This window comes from Amblyraja radiata, chromosome 32 (genome assembly GCF_010909765.2).
Source record: "Amblyraja radiata isolate CabotCenter1 chromosome 32, sAmbRad1.1.pri, whole genome shotgun sequence".
NCBI classification, from domain to species: Eukaryota; Metazoa; Chordata; class Chondrichthyes; order Rajiformes; family Rajidae; genus Amblyraja; species Amblyraja radiata.
The window spans coordinates 12,408,534-12,432,074 of record NC_045987.1 but is presented as its reverse complement, the minus strand read 5'-3'; the positions used below and the strand labels follow the sequence as shown (position 1 = coordinate 12,432,074).

General features: G+C 41.6%; 1 protein-coding gene across 1 annotated transcript in view; it reads left to right on the top strand.

Moving 5' to 3' along the window:
• The window catches only part of ccdc180 (coiled-coil domain containing 180), a 76,771-nt gene that overhangs the window by 10,515 nt on the left and 42,715 nt on the right, over window positions 1-23,541 (top strand). Inside the window, exons 7-20 of the mRNA XM_033048661.1 lie at window positions 185-295; window positions 2,012-2,107; window positions 2,672-2,835; window positions 5,242-5,352; window positions 8,663-8,739; window positions 10,875-10,963; window positions 12,834-12,956; window positions 14,336-14,509; window positions 16,271-16,386; window positions 17,910-18,036; window positions 19,474-19,534; window positions 20,102-20,211; window positions 21,409-21,613; window positions 22,172-22,320. Of these exons, the coding sequence (XP_032904552.1) occupies window positions 185-295; window positions 2,012-2,107; window positions 2,672-2,835; window positions 5,242-5,352; window positions 8,663-8,739; window positions 10,875-10,963; window positions 12,834-12,956; window positions 14,336-14,509; window positions 16,271-16,386; window positions 17,910-18,036; window positions 19,474-19,534; window positions 20,102-20,211; window positions 21,409-21,613; window positions 22,172-22,320 (1,713 nt within the window). The remainder of the gene's footprint in view (window positions 1-184; window positions 296-2,011; window positions 2,108-2,671; window positions 2,836-5,241; window positions 5,353-8,662; window positions 8,740-10,874; window positions 10,964-12,833; window positions 12,957-14,335; window positions 14,510-16,270; window positions 16,387-17,909; window positions 18,037-19,473; window positions 19,535-20,101; window positions 20,212-21,408; window positions 21,614-22,171; window positions 22,321-23,541) is intronic.

The following is a 23,541-nucleotide window of genomic DNA, read 5'->3' as shown; positions in this document are numbered from 1 at the left end:
TAATTTTAATGCACATTGAACCAATTCTTCGCTTGATGTATGATCAGCCAGCCTTGGAATGGATCTGTCCTTGCTAGCTATTTACCGCATAATTAAAATGCCAGCCTTTTTAAATAATGTGTATTATTTTCTTTTGCAACAATGTAATTTATCTTTCTCAGAAAAAATGTACTTGTATTTGTAGAATCTAAATAACATCTGGGACCAAATTATGAAAATGGTGAAACAAAGGAAGGACCTGATCAAAGAATTTGATAGAACTTACAAAGAATATGAAAAAGAAAGAGTGAAACAGGTAATTGATTAAATAAGAAATCCCTGCCTCCTTTTCCCTACTTATTCCAGCCGTGGTCTGCCTTGGAGTAAATCTCCTCTATTTGAACAGTAGATTGTTTGATCTTTCAAGGTTTTTCATTGGGACATGCATAGATTTTCAAACAGGATGCTTTGAATCCCAGACTATTGTGCAAAATGATCTTGGGGCTTCATAAGAATATTGGATTTTCAGCAAATGAAAATCAGATGCTGGAATTGCGAAATAAATATAAAAAAAGTTGAACACCACACAGCAGGTCATGCAGTATTTATGGAAGGAGGAACAGAGTTGCTGTTTTAGGCAGAGACCCGTGGTTAAACCCTTGTTGGAAGTGGTCATTGCCTGACACGTGTATGAGTGGCATTTCAGCAGGCCTTTTGACAGGCACATGGATATGCAGAAAATGGAGGGATATGGATCATGTCCAAGCAGTTGAGATAAGTTTAACTCGGCAGCATGTTCAGCTTTGTACAGCACAGAAATGGTGGGCCAAGCGGCTGTTCCTGTGCTATATGGTTCTATGTTCTTTGACATAAATATTACTTGCCACATACCAACCCATGCTTTAGCATTATCCAGGATTTACTGCATGCCGGCATGGATTTCGTCAGCATTTGTGGACTTGTGAATAAAATGGAATGTGGTCTAATCTTCATGAAATGAACATACCACTTCTGAGACTATAATGGAGGAAAGATATTGATTTTTCAGCCCAGGCCACTCTCTGGACAATGGTCTTAAATTATTTTCACTTAAATTCAGACAAATCTCTGTAATCCTACTCCCAGTCAGATGCTTCAGTGATGTCAAGGGCAGATCTCCTCACCTTAGGAATTCAGTTTTTTGCCTCTGTTTGAACCAGAACCAAGATTGTGTCTAGAGCTGAGTGGTCCTGTTGCAATCCAGACTGTACATCAGTGATCAAGTGAGTTAGTGTCAGCCGAAAAGATCATCAGAGCCTCTCTTCCCCCCCATCTCAGACATCTACACCACACGCTGCATCTGCAAAGCAACCAGCATTGTGGAGGACCCCACTCACCACTCACATAAACCTTTCTCCCCCCTCCCATCTGGCAGAAGGTACCAAAGCATACGGTCCCTCACATCCAGACTATGCAACAGCTTCTTCCCCCAGGCCATCCGACTCCTCAACGCTCAGGGACTGATCTGAATAACCCCCCCCATCTCTGCTGCTACATAAACTCTGCACTGCACCTTCGGCACGCTTGTGTACATTGCACTCTGTTGCACTGTTGTCTCTGTTGCACTGTTGTCTACTGTCCTGCGTTGCTGTTTTGTACATTTTCTATTTAATTTGTTGCACTTTAGTAAGGAAGGTTTTGCACCATGTGTATAGCGTAGTAATGACAATAAACCCTCTTGAATCTTGAATCTTGTTAGCACCATTGACAATGCTTTCCCATCACTTTGCTGGTGATTGAGGTGAAACTGTTGTGGTGATAATAAGCCATAATGTATGTGGCCTTGTAATGCTGACAGGACATAACTGGGCAATTTTTCACATTGGGGAATGCCAGGAGAGCTGCTTTCAGATCCCATGGCCTTTGCGATAGCATGAAGAATTGTTTAGGTCTTATGTTGGTGGGAATCTCAGGAAAATCTAAAATGGACCATTATTATATATACTTTGTGAATATAAATTGTTAATATTATAAATTTATATCTGTGATTCAGATAACAGCTGAATTTAAAGAATCCATGAAGGCTTTAGAAAAGATTTCTTTTTTACCTGAAGATGATATTTATCGATTTTTCGATAAAGAAGCAATGGTAAGACAAAATATTTAAATAACCTGATTGTTTCAGAAATGTGATAGTTGGTTGTTGGATATGGAAAATTGTGGAGGTGGCTCCATGGGCTGTCCAAAGGCAGGTCTGTCGGTCTTGCCAAAACCCCCCCACTCCTCCCGATCCACCTCGAGGTGGACCCAGATATGGTCATATGCCTTTCTTTGTGTGGCTTCTGGGTGTCCCACCCCATCCGCCCCCCCTCCCCCCTCTTCCCTATGAGAATTCCATACTTAGGATTTATCCATTGTTGACAATTCTGAACAAAGTGTGCTCTAATACTCTGGATGGTGAGCGCTTGGTACTATGTCCTTGCAGAATGCCACAGATGTAAAATCTCATGATATCGCACAAACCGAGTTGCACACGAAGAATGTCTTCAGCAAGTATGATGCACTTCATAAAATGAAAATTAAGAGACGCCTTATTAGTTTACTTCCCGTCTCGCAGTTTGTTATAGCACTTGCTAATTTTGCAAAATAATATATACATCGAGATGCTAACCAATGCAGATAATTCTGTTTCATCTATTCTCATTCTGCACAGTTGGTGAATCAGGCCTTGCTGGCAAATCATAGAGCAATGAGCAAATTGTATATTAACCTGATCAAGGTTGGTCTGAAGCATGAGATGACAAATCGTGAGGTATGGAACAGCAAGGTTGAAAAAATGAAAATCGCCAAGAGGCAGAGCATTCTTCATAAACTGAAGTGAGTCCATTTGTTACCATGACTATAAATAGTCTTCTTTCATGTCCATCATCTATGTTTCAAATGTTCGGCCAGGCTCTTGCACAGTGGACAGCCTTTTCGTTTGCCACCGCTAGATCTTCCAGGCAGCATTGTTCACCAAGATGTGGGCATCTTAGTAGGTGTGGCATGGATTGTACAGATGTTCCACATTCACATTCTGTGCCCGCATAGCCCCATTTGCTCATATTGGTCTTGCATCGGCCCATCCCGGTAAAAAGCCTATTGAGAGACTTCCAGGTCTTCCAGTCACACCTGTGACCAAGTGGTAGCTGTTCCTTGGTTGGGATTGGCATCTTTACGTGGTGGTGGTTTTCACTGCGTTTCTTTTCCCACTTGGTTGCTTGAGGAGACTGTGACAGTGGCTGGACTGTGTGAAGGAAGCTCTTCCTCGACTTCAGCTGTTTTGGGGGTGGGTGATGGGAGTGACAGGAATGGCGGGTGTCCCCAACTTACCTACAACGTTCAGTTCTATCTGCAACTGATCTGCGGATTCCTGGTGGAGCAATACCGGCCAAGACATGCAAGCTATCCACATCCGTTGGTTTTAGGCAGCCAGTGATGCATCTGCAGCTGTCATTAAGGGTGGCATCAACTTTCTTTGCATGAGATGATCTCTCCCAAACAGGACAAGCATACTCTGCAGCAGAGTAGCACAGCGCAAGAGCAGTTGACCGCAGTGTGGATGCATTGGTACCCCACTACGAGTTTGCCAGCTTGCGGAGGAGGCTGTTCCTCGTCCTCACTTTGCCCTTCACCCTTTTGATGTGTTGCTTGAAGGAGAGGGTTCGGTCCACAGTGACCCCACGGTAGACAGGGTAGTGATTACGAAGGTGGAACAAGCTATCAGGTCTTAGCAGGATTTACCTTCAGTTGGTTTTCCTTGTAGTAGTTTGTCAAGTTGTCTAAGGATGATGAGAGGGTAGCTTCTACATCTATGTGAGTGCTCTGGGCAGCTATTCCAATGACGTCAGCGTAAACGAAGCTTCTCGTCCCTGGGAACACTAACTGATCATTAGTGTATACATTGAACAGCACCGGAGCAAGGTCACTGCCCTGAGGTAGGCCATTCTTTTGTTTCCTCCATCTGCTGCATTTATCATTCAGCTCAACATAGAAGCGTCTGATTTCCAGTAACTGTTGAATCAGATTGGTCAAGTGGAAGTCCTCTGCCATGTCATGGAGCCTATTGAGGTACAGCCTGTGGTTCACATTGTCGTCCGCAGCTGTCAGATCAACAAAGACAACGCCATTTGGTTCATTCCTTTCAAAGCCGTCCTCAATGTGCTGAGTTAGATTGAGCACTTGGCTGGTACACGATCTCCCGGGCCGGAAGCCAGCTTACTCTGGTATAAGGTGTTGTCCTGTGATAGGGCCTAGCCTGTTTAAGATGAGGCACTCAAAAAGCTTGAAGAGATGGCATCGTTGGGAGATCGGTCTGTTGCTTTTTGACTATAAATAGTGTTGAGAAGTAACTTATAGTGAATGAATAGTGAAAGGCTTGGATAGAGTGGATGTGGAGAAGATGTTTCCATAGGGAGAGTCTAGGACTAGAGGTCATAGCCACAGAATTAAAGGAAGTTCCTTTAAGAAGGAGATGAGGAGGAATTTCTTCAGTCAGAAGGTGGTGAATCGGTGGAATTCTTTGCCACAGAAGACCGAGGAGGCCGTCAATGGATATTTTTAAGGTAGAGATACTGTAGATAGATTCTTGATTAGTATGGGTGTCAAGTGTTATGGGGAGAAGGCAGGAGAATGAGATAAGGAGGGAGAGATAGATCAGCCATGATTGAATGGCCGAGTAGACTTGATGGCCCAAATGGCCTAATTCTGCTCCTATCACTTATGAACATATTTAATAGTCGTGCTAACAAGTTAATCTGATAGCTTTGTTTCTGAAAGTAAATTGGCCCAACCTGTTTTTTAATAACATTTTTTACTTCTGCTGACTTTTACTTTATTGTACTGACTGTACTCTTGAATCAATTTCATTGCTTAATCGAGATCGCGCGGTAGACAGTTGTGAACACTTCTGATAAATGCACATAGACTTTTTCGTCATTTTATTTAATTTATTAGAAAAGATTGAAAATAAATTATTTTTGTAAGTTGGCTAGTTACCTTTCGACCACTTCTAAGTAATTTTGACCCTTAAGTACATAATTCAGTCTTTTTTAATGTGTTCAATATTGATGGTTGTCCACTGTAAGCCCTATGTCAGACACTAATATCATTATTAGAACTGATAATAAATGTTTTAAGTACTGTATCATCACAGTTTTCAGTATTGAATATTCGGCTTTGTTATTTGTTTACATTTAAATGCTTATCAATGTTTATCTTTTTGTTTTATTCCTCCTTTCACAGAAATTATTTGGCAAAGGACTGGGAAATTGGTTTTTTAGCGGAACAGGATTTATTAAAGAGACAACAGCAAGGACTAAACAGTACACGGATCCAGCTTCTTGAGGAGATAACGTAGGTTCAAGAAGCACGATCTTGATGAAGGGTCACAATATGAGCATACTGTATTCAGATGAAGTAGGAAATGTTGAACATTTACAGCAAATGAAAATCACAGAACTGGAGATGCTGGAAATCTGAAATAACAACAGAAAATGCTGGAAACATTCAGCAGGTTGGACAGCATCTGTGGGAAGAGAAACAGTTAATGTTTCAGGTCGAGGACTCCAAACAGGGAAAGTGTAAAAACAAGTCAGTTTCACATTGCAGAGAAGGCAGTGACAAGGGTTGAAAAGAACAAAGTGTGGCCAGGATTACGATAGGAATAAATTGTATCATAAGATTATAAGTAATTCGACCCAACCTCTGACACCCGCACTAATCAAGAATCTATCATGAATCTACAGTATCTAATTCTGTCTTAAATATCTCCACTGACTTTGCCTCCACAGCCTTCTGTGGCAAAGAATTCCACAGATTTGCCACCCTTTGACTAAAGAAATCCCTCATCATCTCCGTCCTATAAGAATGTCCTTTAATTCTGAGGCTATGACCTCTAATCCTATACTCTCCCACTAGTGGAAACATCCTCTCCACATCCACTCCATCCAAACCTTTCACTCTTCTGTACGTTTCAATGAGGTTTGCCCTCATTCTTCTAAACTCCAGTGAGTACAGGCCCACTGCCGTCAAACGCTCATCATATGTTAACATACTCATTCCTGGGATCAATGGATATTTTTAAGGCAGAGATTGATAGATTCTAGATTAGTACGGGTGTCATGGTTTATGGGGAGAAGACAATACAATACAATACAATACGATACCGTTTATTTGTCATTTGAACCTCACATGAAGTTCAAACGAAATTTGGTTTCTGCAGTCATACAAGAAAAGAACCAAGACACACACCAACACAATTTACACAAACATCCATCACAGTGAATCTCCTCCTCACTGTGATGGAAGGCAAAGTCTTGTCTCTCCCCTGCTCTCCATTCCTCTCCCGAAGTCAAAGCCAAAGCCAAAGCCCAAAGCCCCCGGCGGGCGTTAGCAAGTCCGTAGCCACTTAAAGCCACACCGGGCGATGTAAGGCCCCGCTCCAGGTCACTCTCAACCCCGCAATTCGGGCGGGAGAAGTCGCCGTTGCCGGTGCCCCGCAAAGCAGTCTCCCACCGGGGACCCGCGAGCTCCCGGTGTCACCATCCACCGGAGTCGGGTCGCAGCCACGCGCCACCGCAGCTCTCCCACGCTCCAAAGCCGGCCAGCTCCACGATGGTAGGTCCGCAGATCCGCAGCTCCGCAGGCTCCGTGACTTGAGCCCCCATGTCGTTCCGGCTGCAGGCCGCTCCATGGCGCTAGGCCCCAACGGCAATGGAGACCCGACAGGGAAAAGGTCGGGTCCCCGTACAGGGAAGAGATCTAAAAGTTTCAACCCCCCCCCCGCCCCCCACACATACACAGTCAAAAACCCACCACAAACTATACACTCAACAGTACAATAAAATTAAAAAAAGACAGACGGACTGCAGAGGCCGCTGCGACGTCGGTCGCGCCGCCAACCCGAACAAGAGAATAGGGTTGAGAAGGAAAGATAGATCAGGCACGATTGAATGGCTGAGTCGACTTGATGGGCCGAATGGCCTAATTCTGCTCCTATAACTCCTATGACCATGGTTGACAGAACCTTTGACTGCATCTCATCCATTTCCCAGATCTTTGTTCTCACCTGCTCTCCTGGACAGAGCAGGGATGGAGACCCACTGGTCGTCAACTGCCATCCAACTAGCCTTTGCATCCTTGCATCAACAAGATTGGACCCTCCTTCTCAGCATCTAAAGGGACCATCCACGATTCTCTGGTCTGCTCTGCCATCCCCACCCTTCACTCTCTTTCTTACCACATCTGGCCGTGCAACCAAAGGAAATGCAACATCTGTCTGCGCTCCTCTTCCTTTCCCGCCATCCAAGGACTCAAACTGTACATTCAAGTAAAGCAGAGATTTCATTTATCTTTCTTCCAAATCCAATGTTCATTCTGTAAGCTGGAGAGAACAAAGGCTGGTTGGATGACCTCTTTGCAGAGCACCCACATTCATTGTGCAGTGACACTTTAGTTCTCCATCCCATTCCTATTGACCTATCTGTCTAGCCTCCTGCACTGTTAGAAGGAGGCACAACACATCATTCCTACCATTTGCACGTATTGCTGCTTTCCAGGATCAATATCACATTTTACAACGTTAGACAATCAGAACCTTTTATCCAAAGTAGAAATTCACAGTCAGAAACCTTTTTCCCAGGGTGGGAATATCTAAGGCTTGAGTGCATAGCTTTCAGGTTAGAAGAGGCACAGTTCTAAAGAAATTGTGCGGGCCATGTTTTTTTACACCAAGAGTGGTTAGTGCCTGACATGCGCTGCCAAGAGTGGTGGTGGAGGCAGATGCAATAGTGGAATTTAAGAGGCTTCAAGATAGGCACATGGATGTGCAGAGAATGAAGGGACATTGATCACATTCAGGCAGAGAAGAGTAGTTTGTCTTGGCATCATGTTCAGCACAGGGATTGTGGGGTGAAAGGCCCGTTCCTGTGCAATACTGCTCTATGTTCTGTTTGTCAGAACAGGCCATTTCAACCATAAATAATCCAATTGGCTCAGTTTTCCCCTCTCCTTTAGCGTGCTATGACCAGCTTGGCATGTCCTAGAACCTGGATGTCACCATTTTCTATTGCCTTTGGCTTCAATTCTCACTGTCCCTGTTAAACCATCAACCAATGATTTCTGCAGCTCAACCTCAGAACAGCTCTGTCCTTGCCCCATCACATGTATTCTCTTTGTTCTATACATAAAGCCCCGCAGGACTGCGGGAGACGATGTAAGAGTATTATAGTCTGGAGTGAACAAAAATAAGAATACTCTTGCCGTTCTGTTATAATTGATTCCGCCAAAGAGTCTTCCCTCTAAAACATTTGCAATTACTTTCTTCAAAGCCAGGCCTGGCCTGCTGAAATTTTCCAGCATTTTCTGTTTATTCCAGATTTGCCAACATTTTCAGTGTTATGCCAGATATCCACCATCTGCAGTTTAAAAAAAAATTGCAATACTTTAGCCGTGACAGGACTAAACAAAGGAGATGTTGGATAATAGGACAGAGGCGAGAGTGGGTTTCATCAAGGAAGGGGGAGGCAATGGTGTCAGCATTAAAACGTGATTGTTCTAATAAAATGCCATTAGATAAAACTAATATTCTATTAATCTGACTCAGATATGCAAATTGTGCTTTGCAATTCAAACTTAGCTTCTGTTTATTTGTATTTTTTTGCAGAAACATTGCGCCATCTGATTGCAAAATCGCACTAAAAGACTGGTATGACTCCTTAAATGCCATAAATAAGAATATAGGTAAGTGTATTAGATTGAAATGTGTTGATATGAATGATGGCTTTGATTTGCTTTCGATGGGAAAGAAGGTTACATAATCACAAAGATATGTTATGTGATTATTTTAAAAGTCAATTGCATAAGAGAAATGAGTAAGGAGTGAATTATGCTGTCGGACACTGGCACAAACTGGGGATGGAGGTGAATCAAACAAGATGTAGCAATGGGAAATATATATTTTTTAATGTTCAATAGGGATTTGGAGAAATATATTTCACCAGGAAATAAAACCAAACGATTGAATAATGAAACCAAATGGATGAGTAAAAATCTGGGGGCAAAAATTGAAGAAAAAAAAGAAACGAAATAAACAAAGGAAAAAGCAAAGCAGAGGAAGGCTGAAGTGATAAACTTACAATAGGGGAGGCAAGGTAATTAGAGTGGAACATAAAATAAACAGTATAATGACTACAGAGAAATAAAGAGCAAAGGAAATTCAGGATATTCAACGTTTCAAAGTCAGTTTATTGTCACATGTACCAGTACAGTAAAATTTGAGTTGCCATACAGCCATACAAAGTGAAAAGCAACAAGACACACAACCACATAAAAGTTAACATAAACATCCATCACAGTGGATTCCACATTCCTCACTGTGATGGAAGGCAATAAAGTTCAAACATCTTCCTCTTGTTCTCCCGCGGTCGGGGCAGTCAAACATTTGCAGTCGGGGCGATCAAAGCCCCCGCAGCCGACGATCGAAGCCCCTGTCGGGGTGATCGAAACTCCCGCGTCAGGGCGGTTGAAACTCTCTCCACAGCACGGAGCTCCCGAGTCGGCCTCTTCTTACCAGAGACCGCCAAAGTCCACAGGCCCCGCGGTTGGAACTTCGATCCCCAGCAAAGGGATCGTAAGCTCCACGATGTTAAAGTCCCACAGACTCCCGCGGCTTGGAGCACCCATCGGTCTCCAGGAAAGGCCGCCAACTCCACGATGTTAGGCTGCAGTGGGGATGGAGATACGATACGGAAATAAACCGTATCTCCGTCGAGGTAAGAGATTGAAAAAAAGTTTCCCCCAACCCCACCCCCCACATAAAACAAACCAAGGAGCATTAAAACATACTTTTTAACACATACTAAAAATAACAAAATGAAGAAAGGACAGACAGGCTGTTGGCGAGGCAGCCACTGCTGGTGGCGCCACCCGGTGATAGGTTCAGTAAGAAATGCGCAGGAATTATAAATAACGTGGCAAAAATACAGATAACGGTGCGAAAATATAGGGCTGATTTTCATTGATCTGGGCCTACCTCTCTGATCTGCCACCATTTTTGTCGATGTCGCTTGTATACCGGGATGAATCGAGGAAGTTCAACTTGCTTGCAGAAATGGCTGTGGAAAAATATGGTGAGGCCCTCTGCTGCATTGAGCCCACAGTGAGTGAGAGTGATCACACAATGTGTCTGGATCTGTGCCCTGCCCACAATAATCATCAAGCCCATCCACAGAGCTGGCCAAGCAAGTCATCGAATACGCCAGGCTTCTGGAAATGATCGTTTAAACCAAGTGACAAGACATTTTCAGGAGCGGGCGGGATTATTTGTTTGGTCATTCTCCCAAAACCTGTTGTAAACAACTGGTACTGATATAAGTGAGGATAGTTTAAATATTCTCTCCTCAGGTTTTAAACTTCTAGGTTTTTTTTTAAATGAGTCCATAAACTTGAAATGAAATTAACTAGTTTAGTTTAGTTTAGATTAGAGATACAGTGTGGAAACAGGCCCTTCGGTCCACCGAGCCTGTGGCTACCAGCAATCAGATCTATCGTACACATTGGGCAAAGACACAAAATGCTGGAGTAACTCAGCAGGACAAGCAACATCTCTGCATTGAAGGAATGGGTGACATTTCGGGTCGGAACCAAATAAAAGTGTTGTGAAATAAAATGGAGGTCCACAAAACTGGACTTTAATATTAGGAAAACTAAAGGTGTTTTTTGCTAACCTGTTTGAACATCACTTTGTCCATATGATAGTTTGCCCCTTATATTTTGTTTCACATTTCACATTATACAGTGTACACTTTTATGAAGCTTTGCAATATATTTCTATAACCAGGGATCTATAATAATAATTATTTTAATTTAATTTCTAGATTCACTGCACATTAAATATGTAGAAAAATTGCAGAGTTATTATGAAAATCTCTATCGTGACTGGATTACAGAAATTGGAAAATGTAAGGTGGGTACTAAAGTGCTTAAGGATTGAAAGTACAGATGCCTGAAGGATGTAGATATGCACCACCAGGGAACCAATAGTTGGGATGGCAAGTAGCACAGCGGGTAGATCCGCTGCAGAGACCCGGGTTCATTCCTGATCTTGGGTGCTGTCTGTGTGGAGTTTGCATGTTCTCTCCGTGACTACGTGGGTTTCCTCCAGGTGTTGCGGTGTCCTCCCACATCCAAAAGTCATGCAGGTTTGTAGGTTAATTGGCTTCTGTAAAATGCCCCTAATGTGTAGTCAGTGGATGAAAAAGTGGGATAACCTTGAACTAGTGTGACTGGATGATCGATGGTTGATATGGACTCAATGGGCCGAAGGGTGTCTTTATTTAAAGTTTAAAATTAAAAAATGCTTCAAGTATGACTAGAATGATTTAGATGAACGGATAGAAACCCACATGTCTAAATTTTCAATGAGCATAGTTTGGGCGGTCACAGTGGAGCAGCGGTAGAGTTGCTGCCTTACAGCGAATGCAGCGTCGGAGACTGGGTTTGCTCCCAACTACGGGTGCTGTGTGTACAGAGTTTGTACGTTCTCCCGGTGACCTGCGTGGGATTTCTCCGAGATCTTTGGTTTCCTCCCACACTCCAAAGACGTACAGGTTTGTGGGTTGATTGGCTTGGTAAATGTAAAAATTGTCACTAGTGCGTGCAAGGATAGTGTTAACATGCGGGGATCGCTGGTCGGCGCGGAACCCAGTGGGCCCACGGGCCTGTTTCCGCACTGGATCTCTAAACTAAATAACTAAATAACTTTGATTGGTATTGCTACGTAACAGAGGTTGGCCAGTTTATATTGTGGAGAACTGCTTTAAATAGAAATGGTTTAGTATAGATCTCTCATTTGAACAAATAGAAACACGTTTTAAAGTTGTTACTGGAGCACGTACTTCATATTTATTAATGCAGTACTGTTGAAGAATGAGTGGGTTAGCATATGATGTGTGCTTGAGAGCACTGGGCCTCTACTCGCCAGAGTTTAGAAGGTTGAGGGGGACCTCATTGAAACTTACAGAATAATGAAAGACATAGATAGGCGTAGAGATAGTGGATGTGGAAAGGATGTTTCTACTGGTGGGAGAGTTTAGGACCAGAGGTCATAGCCTCAGAATTAAAGGGCACTCTTTTAGAAAGGAGGTGAGGAGGGCAGTTAATCTGTGGAACTCATTGCCACGGAAGGCTGTGGAGGCCAAGCCAGTGGACATTTTAAGGTAGAAATAGACAAATTCTTGATTGGAATGGGTGTCAAGGGTTATGGGGAGAAGGCAGAAAATTGGATTAGGAGTCAGAGAACAGCCATGAATGACTCGATAGGCCGAATGGCCTCGTTCTACTCCTATAACTTGTGAACTTGAGGTTGAAGGAATATCAACAGAAACAGTAACATTCTTAGAGAATCATTAACTAACTATAAAATGGGGCAAAACTGGAACCTGAATGTGGAACAGATGTAATGTCAAGCCACGCGATGGACTTCCGTTTTTCTGTGGTGGTGGTGGTGGTGGTGATGATGAAGGAAGAATTATATCATTTAGCTTATTGGTTTCTGCAGATGCAGCCTTACATAATGTGGTTCACTCTCAATTGCCTTCTGAAGAGATCTGGCAAAAGCAAAAATAATTTCAAGAAAATGACTATTTACCAACTTGTCTTTCCCAATGGTACATTATAAGCTACTAAATGAAAGATTCCTTTGTACTTTATTAGGTGTTTATAACCTGACCAGGTGATATCGTTTATTAATTCCTGGTGCAACATATGATGGAAATGCTGCCTACTTGTTATTGTGTTATCTACAATGACATTTTTTTGTATATTTCTTGCTTCAGGAAGAGTTATTGAGGTCCAAAACCTGCACAGCAAAAGAAGCCACTCAGCTGATGGTTTCTGACTTTCTCCCTCTTCTTGGCAATTTACAGCGCCACTTTGAAAATGAGCTGTCCGCTGTAGATGTAAGTCTTTATTTCTGAAGAAGCATTTATCCAAAAAGGGGCAGCACGGTGGCACAGCAGTAGAGTTGCTGCCATACAGCGCCAGTGACCTGGGTTCGATCCTGACAGCAGGTGCTGTCTGTACGGAATTTGTACGTTCTCCCCGTGACCAGCGTGGGTTTTCCTCCGACAGTTCCGGTTTCCACCCACATTCCAAAGATGTACAGGTTTGGAAGTTAATTGGCTTCGGTAAAATTGTAACTTGTCCCTAGACTGTGTAGGATAGTGTTAGTGTATGGGGATTGCTGGTCAGCGTAGACTCCAGGACCAAAGTGTCTGCTTACACGCTGTTTCTCTAAACTAAATTAAACAAAACGTTATGGCAGTTGAATCAATGAAGACAGCCAATGTTCTAAGTGGGAAACACCTAATGAGAAAGAGTTGTTTTTAAATCCAGTTCAGATTTTCTCTGGCAACTAGGCAATGGGCTTAGAGCAGTTTGATGGTGAATTGTTATCCTGTGGGAAGGGACATTTTAATGCATGCCCTTATTGTCATTGGGAAAATTCCAATCAACCTGTTGCTTTAAGAGCCACAGTGAGTAATGGTGCAGCATGTTTCAGTACAATGTAATAGGAACTGGGGTCTGACCAAATACGCCACTGGAGACAGCAACCAATTCTCCATTTGTTAAAGTAAGAAAAAAGTTCAACTTTGTCTCTGTAAATTATTTTTATTACTGAATTTAATCTGTGATTTGGAAATTGAAATCACATGCTTTATAGCCCTGTCCCACAGTACGAGTTCATTCCAAGAACTCTCCTGAGTTTGCCCTGATTCGAACTCGGAGATTTACGGTAATGGCCACTCGTCGGTACTTGGGTCTTCCCGTGCTTACCTGACGTTAGCGAGTCTTCCCAAGTACCTGCCATTAGCGGTACGTGCCGCTAAGAGACGTCCCCGAGCTCTGACGTACCCGCTACGTTCATTCTGCGTGCTTACACTAGTTTGATTTTTTTAACTCAGGAGATCTCTTGGAATGAACTCGTACCGTGGGACAGGGCTATTAAATTACCAAATACAGCCTTGATCATTACAGATGTTCAGAATCATATTCAATCTGATTCAGATTAATGTATTACCAGATGCACCAGTACAAAAATCCTTGTTTACATGAAGCACACAGAGTAACCGCCTCATCCCCCATCCTAATCAAAGGGGCTATTCTGAATGGGATAACGTAAGATAACTGGCTACCAATCATACAAGTACAATAGCTCACTGATCAATCCCTAAGAGGCATTTATCAAATTGTGAAATGACAGGAAGATTGCCTCAATATTTCCTTCTACATACTGTGATCAATGTGTAATTTTTGTTTCATTCCCCCCCATTTACAGAAACACATGGAGAACTTGGCCCAGCAGATAGAATATAATTGTAAGGAGTTGTTTAATACTAGTCATGAAAGTTCTTCACTATGGGAGGAGCATAAAATGAATTTAATCGAACTGGAAGACCAGCTGAAAGAACACCTGGATGACTGTCGCAAGAAGCATGATAAAACAAATCAGGTAGCCAGCCAGTTCTGGAATGTGGAATTATACTGAAGTTAATTTGCAGGTCTCCATTCAAATATAAAACCGTGATGTGTGTAATGCGACCATAATATGAACTGTTCCAAATTCCTTCCCTGGGATTTTATTGAATTTAACTTTCATTTGCCGATGTCCGACTCATGAGAATTGTTTTAGTCTCCATTAATAATTTGCCAATGTTGTCTCGTTATTTCATGAGATTGCTCATTCTACTCTGAAAATGGGTATGTTTGCTGCCAGCAAAAAATGTTTTTCACTGCCAAGAATCACAAATTATCACTCAATAAAACTGCAAGGAAGACGATCTGAACTCCTTAAAACCCGGCATAAGTGTGTAATATATTAGAAACAAGGAACTGAAGATGCTGCTTTACAAAGGAGACACAGTGTGCTGAAGTAACTCAGTGCGTGAGGCAGCAACTCTGGAGAATGTGGATAGGTGACATTTTGGGTCGGGATTTGTCGCTGTCACCCAGAGATGCTGCCTGGCCCACTGTGTTATTTAAGTAGTTTGTGTCATCTTGTGCAACATATTACCTGTGTGATTAACACCAATGACTCTAATAACATTTTCGATTTTTAGGCTTCTGTCTTTCTGCTGTTCATAATATGTTTTTGAACGTATTAATACATAATCTTTTCCAATGGATGCAATTTAATTTATCTGTCAGTGTCCACAGATTTAATGATCATCTGTGTTTGTTACAAAAGCTGTCACTGAAGCCATTAAATATAGTACTATAAAGTAAGTTGTTTGGGAATCCTTTAAATACAGTGATCTTATCCTTGTATAATTATTTAGTGCTTTGAACATCACTCTTATTAGAGTGATAAAGTCATAAGCTACAGAAACAGGCCCATTGGCCCACCATGCACCTGCAGACTATTAAGTACCCATTTATACTAATCCCAGTTGGTTGTTTGTGCGGCTATTATTGAAAATACAGTGCCTGCTTACTGCCCTACTCCAACAAAGCTTGCAGCCAAGTTCCCAAACCTTTGATATAAGCTGTAACAACACCAGTACACTATAACACTGGGAGAGAATAAGCACATTCCCTTTTAAGAAGTTCAAGCATAACTTTATAAATCAGTGCTGACCAAATCCTCACAAAACTCATCCCCTGAATAAAACCTTTCATTGCATCAATGACAATAAGGTTGGAGTATGAATTTTATGTGCAACTAATATCAGAATAAACAGGTTAATTTTGAATCATGATTGTAGTGCATGTTTTCCACCCAATGCATCTCCTCCCTCTTTGTTTTTTTTCATCGATGGGATATAAATGTATTTCAGAAAATTACCCTGCCAGTTGCATAACTGAATGTTTTAAAAAAGCGTGAAATAGTAATATTCCAAGAAGTAATGACAAATGTAATTATCTGTAAGATGTATGTGAAATATCTGTTCACTATTGGTATACGTTTTCTCCTATCCCTTCTCCAAATTTATAAAAAACAGCCATATTTTCAGTCATGGAACAGGATGTTCATGTTAAGGTGTAGATTTACGTTCAAAGTTGTCACATGTACCAAGGTGCAATGAAAAGCTTGGTTGTGCATGCTATCCAATCAGATCAGATAATAAAACACATAAAATGCAATCAAGTCAAACTCGAGTACAATATGTAGAGCAAAGGGAAAGATACAGAGTGGAGAATATAATTCTCAGCATTGTAGTGCAACAGTTCTATAGACAAAGTCTATGTATATAAAGGTTAAATCTTTTCTCAGGCAAGAGAAGCAAATTTAGACCTGCATATCGATCACCTGAGACAGGATAACACACAAATGGAACTGAAGGCAGACTACAAGAAGGTTCTCTGTCTACTGAAAAAAATCAAAAAAGGGCAAGTATTTTTACCATGGAAAGCTTCTCCAGTTTGCTTATTTTCAACCTTCAGCAAGGATAATGATATGTCATTGAAAGGAGCAGGTTGAGGGGGTTAAGCTGAATTTTGACTGTACATATTGTTCAGATGCACAGTGCACAGGCTCAACAATTTAATAATTGCCAACTTTCAGATTTACTTGAACATTTTTAAATTTGGTGATTCAGTGAAAAAGCATTAAGAAGCAGAGTTTTTATTCATATCTGGAAGGTAGACAAAAATGCTGGAGAAACTCAGCAGGTGAGGCAGCATCTATGGAATATCTGGACATATCAGCATTCATATCTGGACATCACTGGCAAGATTTGCATTTATTGTCTATCCCTTATTGCTCTTGAGATGGTTGCCATCTAGAACCACTACAGTGCTGAAGAAAGTACTCTCACATTGCTTTTAGCAAGGAGTTCAAGAGTCGAGAGTGTTTAATTATTTTATGTTCTAGCCATAGGCCAATACTTGCTGCAGCTTAACAGGCCCGTAAACACAATAACACACAAATAAATGTATAATAATCAATAATATAATAAGTAACAGAAATACCCCGTAACCTTAATGTTACAAAACCGGTCCATAGAAGATCATAGTTTTAGTTTAGTTTAGAGATACAGCATGGAAACAGGCCCTTTGGCCCACCGAATCCGCACCGACCAATGATCCCCGCATGTTAACACTATCCTACACACACTAGGGACAATTTACCCATACACCAAGTCAATTAACCTACATACCTGTATGTCTTTGGAGTGTGGGAGGAAACTGAAGATCTCGGAGAAAACCCACGCGGTCACGGGGAGAACGTACAAACTCCGCACAGACAGCACCCGTAGTTGGGATCGAACCCGGGTCTCCGGTGCTGCAACTCTCCGCTGCACCACCATGCCGCCCTGAGGTGGCAGTTGACGAGGTAGTGGTTAGCATTGTGCAGTGCCAGACATTGATGGTTGCTGGGAATTTGCTGTTTTTGTACCTAGTGGATGTGGTTTTCAGGCACTTGTACCTTCTTCCTGATGGTGGTAACAAAATGAGGACATAGCCAATATTCAGTCCAGCTATGATGAAGGACCAGCTATACAACAATACACATGTCACTGTATCATGTGCTTGTGGCACAAAAAGTTTGAAAATTTCTACTTCCTTGAATTTATTCCAATTAGAATCCTTATGTACACACTTTCTAGTAGACAGTTACTGAAGCCAAGCAACAGAAACTAGGCTGTTCCCTGTTTGGGTTGCATGCCTTGAAATTTATCCTCAGTAAGTTGTGAGCTGATAACACTATGCCGTGAACTGATAACACTATGCTGTAGGAAGTATGGATGCTTTCTCTGCTCTATCATATTTAGCTTCTGCTGAAATGAGCATGCCACAATAAAGTAACTCTGCTGCTTTTCCAGCACATGCACAAGCATCCATGTGTTTTAGTAAATTTGTTATAACCATGTAATGCTGGGAGCAGTTTTAATGTCTATTTTTGTACACAGATATGAAGTTTTTCACCAAAGTCAGATCCAAGTAGTCAACAAATATCCTTCTACAGTGAAGAGGGAAATGCAAAGATTCAGCGCTGCCGTCAGTAAATATTTTGACGTGTTCGAAGTCTATAAAATGGTATGACAACTCTTCGACCTTTTAACAGGTTCATTGAATATTGGGGAGAATATCTTAACATTTTACTTTTCTTAACAAGTATCAGCATAGACATAATGTAATTCCCTGGTTTACTGGGCTAGTCCTATTTTCCTGTATTTGACCCATAGCCCTCTAAACCCTTCCTTATCCATGTATCCAAAAGTCTTTTAAAAGTCATAATTGTATCTGCTTTTATAGCTTCCTCTGGCTGCTCATACCCGATACGAACTACAGTCTGAGTGAAAAGGTTACCCACGAGGTCCCTCTTAAATCTCTCCCCTCTCACCATAAACCTATGACCTCTAGTTTTTGAATCCTCTACCTTGGAGGAATGTGGAAAAAAGACTGAATGTTCACCTTATCCATGCCGCTCATGATTTTGTACTCCTCAATACAATCACCCCTCAGCCTCCTATGTGTAAAGGGGCTGTCCCATTTGGCTGACCTAATTGGTGAGTTTAGAAGAGTTTAGGAGAGTTTGAAAAAATGTCATGTTGAAAACCTCCTTCAACTATGTAAAAGACCTCCTTCGACCTCCCTCGACTATGTTGAAGACTAGCTTCGACTAGCTACGACTAGCTACGACTAACTTCGGGGAAATTGTACACCGAATAGTGGAGAGTGAAGACGACCTCCTTCGATCTCCTTCGACCTCCCTTTGACCTCCCTTCGACTATGATGAAGGCTATCTACGACTACCTTCGATTACCTACGACTAACATGCTGACCTACTACGACCTACTACGACTAAGCCTACGAGTAAAAAAAGTATCGATTTTTCCATGGCGACCTTTTTTTACTCGCGGGCATTTTTCAACGTTGAAAAATATACGCAGCGACCTAGCTGAGGCCTCGGGCACACGGGGACTACTCTCGAGCATGAAGGAGAGTTACAAAGACCTCCTACGACCTCGTGTCGACCATGCAGCGAGTATGAGTCGAGGGCAAACTCGCCAGAACTCGCGGATTAGGTCGCCCAAGTGGGACAGCCCCTTAAGTGTCCCCCTTTGCTCCCCTGCAAGGTGTGGATAACACTCCCCTCATCTCCAGTGGGCTATCAGCTTTACAACTGATGCAGCTGTACAAATGACCTAGCTTCCATCACGGCTGCTGAAGCAGGATTGCTGACTGGTGCTGTCCCTTGTGAGGGTGGGTAAGTGGATGAGTGAAGTCCTGGCTCCATCTCTGATGTTTAATTTTCACTTGGCGGAAATAAATTGAAAGCCATCCTAACTAGCGTCATTTAACACTGAAATTTTAGAAGAGTTTACATTTTGTACTTCAGATCCAGGGTACTCAAATATTGGAATGTTCCTAAACAAGACATGTAGCAGAAGGTTTTAACCTGTGTGATGATTTTGTGCCTCCTTGTATTTGTTCACCTGTATTATAGGTATGTTTGTTCTTTGCTCTAAGGAACAACCAAGGATAATAATAGAATCTCCGAATCAGGATAAAGAAGTATTTCCGACTGAAGGTTTGCTGCTTTACTTACAACTTAAATACTTTGTTGGCATCACCCCTTCACTACCCCCTCCCCTTAACTTTTCTGGTCAGCCATAAAATGCTCTATACAGTCCTACTTTTATCTTCTCTATGTACAGATTATGTTTTTTGTCTCACGTACCTTACTTTTTAACTTAGTATACTCTGACTCTTTGTGTACTTATAAAACATCCATAAAGAAGCTGAAAAAGACTGGAAGTGCCTAAACCATGCCCTTTGTCTTGGCCAGCAGTCAGAAACGTTCAGACATTCCGAAACATTGAACAGCTATTAAAAATTATAATTCATATCAGTGTTTAAAAATGTTGAAACATTTGGAAAAAATAATAAAAACGAAAATATTTATTAAGCTTAAATACATTTAGCTTATTTTTTAAATGTAAGTAAAACCTACGTTGATCCCCTGCAGTCATTCTTTCCAATCATGCGAATGGGAACACTCTGCACAGTTAAGCGTTCTATTTGTTGAGCAGCAGCCGACACTAAACATTCAACTGTATGATTCTCATGATGTGTAATTTTTGATCCCCAACTCTAGAAGCTGTTCAGGAGGGAGTTTCTGAGCACATTATGAGTGAAAGTGATGTGAGTCCAAGCGTAAGGGATGAACCGTTGGCAGAAGAGTCAAACTTCCCCGATGAACACAGTGTAAGATTATGCGAAAATGCAGATGCTTCTGTTAAACTACGTAGTTCTGTCTGGTGCTGGAGTAACTCGGTGGGTCAGGTAGCAGCTGTGGAGGAAATGTGGGCCACATTTCGGGTCAGGATCCTTCTTCAGATCAGACTGAACCACCGAGTTACTCGCACAATGTGTTGTTTGCTCAAGATTCCAGCATCTGCAGTTCCTTGTGTCTCCACAGTTCTATCTGCTGCTGTCTTCTGAAGAACATATCAATGTGTAAATAGAAATAGGAAAAGGTTATTCAGTCCTTTGTGGCTGTCTGCCTCCATTACTTCGATATTCTCTACTCTGTACCTTTGTGATTGACCTTTTTATGAGGCAATGGCTACTGGTTCTCAACATAAAATAGGGAAAATATTAATGCTGTGCAATTCTCTTGCAATAATGGTCACAGACATTTGTCTTCCTAATAACATGTTACACCTGCAGGATAATTATCAGTAATTTAAATTCAAGAATATTGGAATTAATATATTAAATTCAAGAATTCAGTTACCTCAACACAAATACATTTTTCATATCTCACTATCTAAAAATACTTTGCATTTTTAAAAACTTTTTATACCAAAATGTCCCACATACAGTATTTACCATTTCCTTTCCTTTCATACACATTTAGCTTCCCCATACACTCTTGAAACCAACATCAACAGATTTGTTCTTATTTATGTGGTATTTTTTAATCCCATAAGACTCTAATAGATTTGTCAATTGTGATTTTGCTTTCATAATTTGCCAATTATCTAATTCCAGTGCTTCAACTTTCATAATAATAGATTCCAACTACTACTGATGTCAGGCTAACTGCATCACAATTCTTCCCTGAATCACTCCTTTCTTCAATGGTGGGGTTATACTGTACATAGAGACACAAGAGACCACAGCTGCTGGAATCTTGAGCAAAACGCAAAGTGCTGGAGGAACTCATCAGGCCGGGCAGCATCTGTGGAGGGAATGAACAGACGTTGTTTGGGTCGGAACCTTATTTCAGACTTTGAGGAAGGGTGTATAATCTGAAGGAGGATCGCATCCCTAAACATTGTGTGTCCATTCACTCCACATATGCTGCCTGCCTACTGAATTCTTCCAGCACTTTGTGTTTTGCATGGGGATATATATTTGTTGCAAGGCTTTTGAAAACCTAACATTCTTGCAATGCAGATAATACAGGAAGTAGAAGAACATTTGAAAAATGAGTTATCTCCTCAAGAGTATTTGGAAGATGGGTTATCTCTTCAAGGATATTCGGAAGATGAGATCTCTGTTCAAGAGCAGTCGGAAGATGAGTTATCTCTTCAAGAACATTTGCAAGATGAGTTATCTGTTCAAGAGCCTTTGGAAGAAGAATTATCTGTTCAGGAACTCGGTGTGTATTTTTAAACTAAATAATTTCAAAATAGAATCCAATGAAGTTCAAACTGTAGTCATTTTTCTTAAATCTGTGCTAGAAGTCATTTTTGAAATGAATCCCAGCTTTTATTATGATAATGGAGATTGATTCTAATTGGAATCTCATCATGGATAAAATAGAAATTTGAAAAGAAGTCTGATTATTGGTCCAACATGTTTTTATTCCACATGGTTTCAATTCAAAAAAATGGGCATTGCAATACTGGCAATGTTCTTTCAGCCCTCCAAACAAGCAGAGAGCAAATATGTAAGTAGGTTTCTAAGAGGTGTGGAAATAAAAGTAAAGGTAAGAATTTATCTATCTTGATATTGATTGTGACAGAAAGATTACATAAAGTAAATTACAGAATTCTTTAAAATATATTCAAGGCAACCATTGCAGGCCCCCCACACTTGTGGGAATCATCTGATTATATTTCGAGTAAATAATAAAGGGACTGTGAAATAAAGGGGCAGAGATTTGACTGGTCCATCTGCCCACGTATCTCTTCATGTGTTTGATTCTTTACCTTAGATAACACACTTGGTGTGCACTCAAAGATTTCAAAGGAAAGTAAAAACACCAGTAATTTCGCAGACTGGGAGTCATCAGATCATCCCAGTGAATATTCGGTTGAGGATGGAAATGAAGATGATGAGGTTTTCTTAACGGACGTACAAATGGTAAAGTCTGGCTGACTACATTTTATCTCTGTACCTCCCACTCCCCTGACATCAGTCTGAATAAGGGTCTCAACCCAAAACGTCACCCATTCCTTCTCTCCAGAGATGCTGCCTGTCCCACTGAGTTACTCCAGCATTTTATGTCTGTCTTGGTAACGTCTGACTTTTCTTTTCTTTTCTTGTCCATTTCTTTTCAATCTTGTTTTAGGTTTCCTGCCATCCACAATTTCATTTATGTAATTAATTTCACCTCAATTGTACATTTTTCGTGACTAAGCAAGTTTGCTGCCCAAGCAATATCTTTCTCCAGCTAGTGAATAAGAACCTTTGTAACATGTTATGCAAACACTGGAATCTGCAGATGCTGGAATCTTGAGTGAAACACCAAAGTGCTGGAGGAACTCAGCGGGTTAGGCAGCATCTGTGGAGGGAATGGACAGACAACACGCGGTGCTTCTGGCTGCGGCGCGGCGCAGACTTTAAATCTTCGACCGCCGGCCTGCGGCCTACACCAACCTGAAGCCGCGGTCTCCGGTGGGGAAGAGCCGATTCTGGACTTACCTGGACTTTTACCTGTCTGTACATCTGGACGCCCGCAGCAGCAGCTGCGGAGGGTTGAGGTCCCGACCACGGGGGAAAATGGAGGAGGACTGGCCAAATTTTGTGCCTTCCACCACAGTGATGAATGCTGTGGTGGATGTTTGTGTTGAATTTTTGGTGTGCTTTAGTGTGTTCTTTATCATTGTACCGCTGCTGGCAAATTCATTTCACTTGCACTTTATGTGCAATGTGACGAATAAAACTGATTGTACATTTTGGGTTGGGACCCTCCTTCAGACCAATAGTTGAGCAGTTATACTCAAGTTATGCAGAGGGATACAGGCCAAAGTCTGCTTTCCCATCTGGGTAATTTTGCTACATATATGACAAGAACCAAATTTGCATGCGTGAACAGGGTTTCTGCAATACATGCATTGAAGTCAGGATGGTGAAATAAGAGGAACTCCACCAACATTTATGGCATAATAGACTTGTTGGGAGTGAGGGAGTGTGTGCTGTTTGTTGAGGCCATAAGCATAGGTTTAAATTGTAAGATTTTCGACCTTGGCGAATTTACAAGACTTGCTCAATAATCTATAGAAAATCAGGAAGTTACAGTCTGAAGTTCTGATTAATAAATCTTGGAAAATTAGAATGGAGCTTTCCTTCCAGACATTAAAT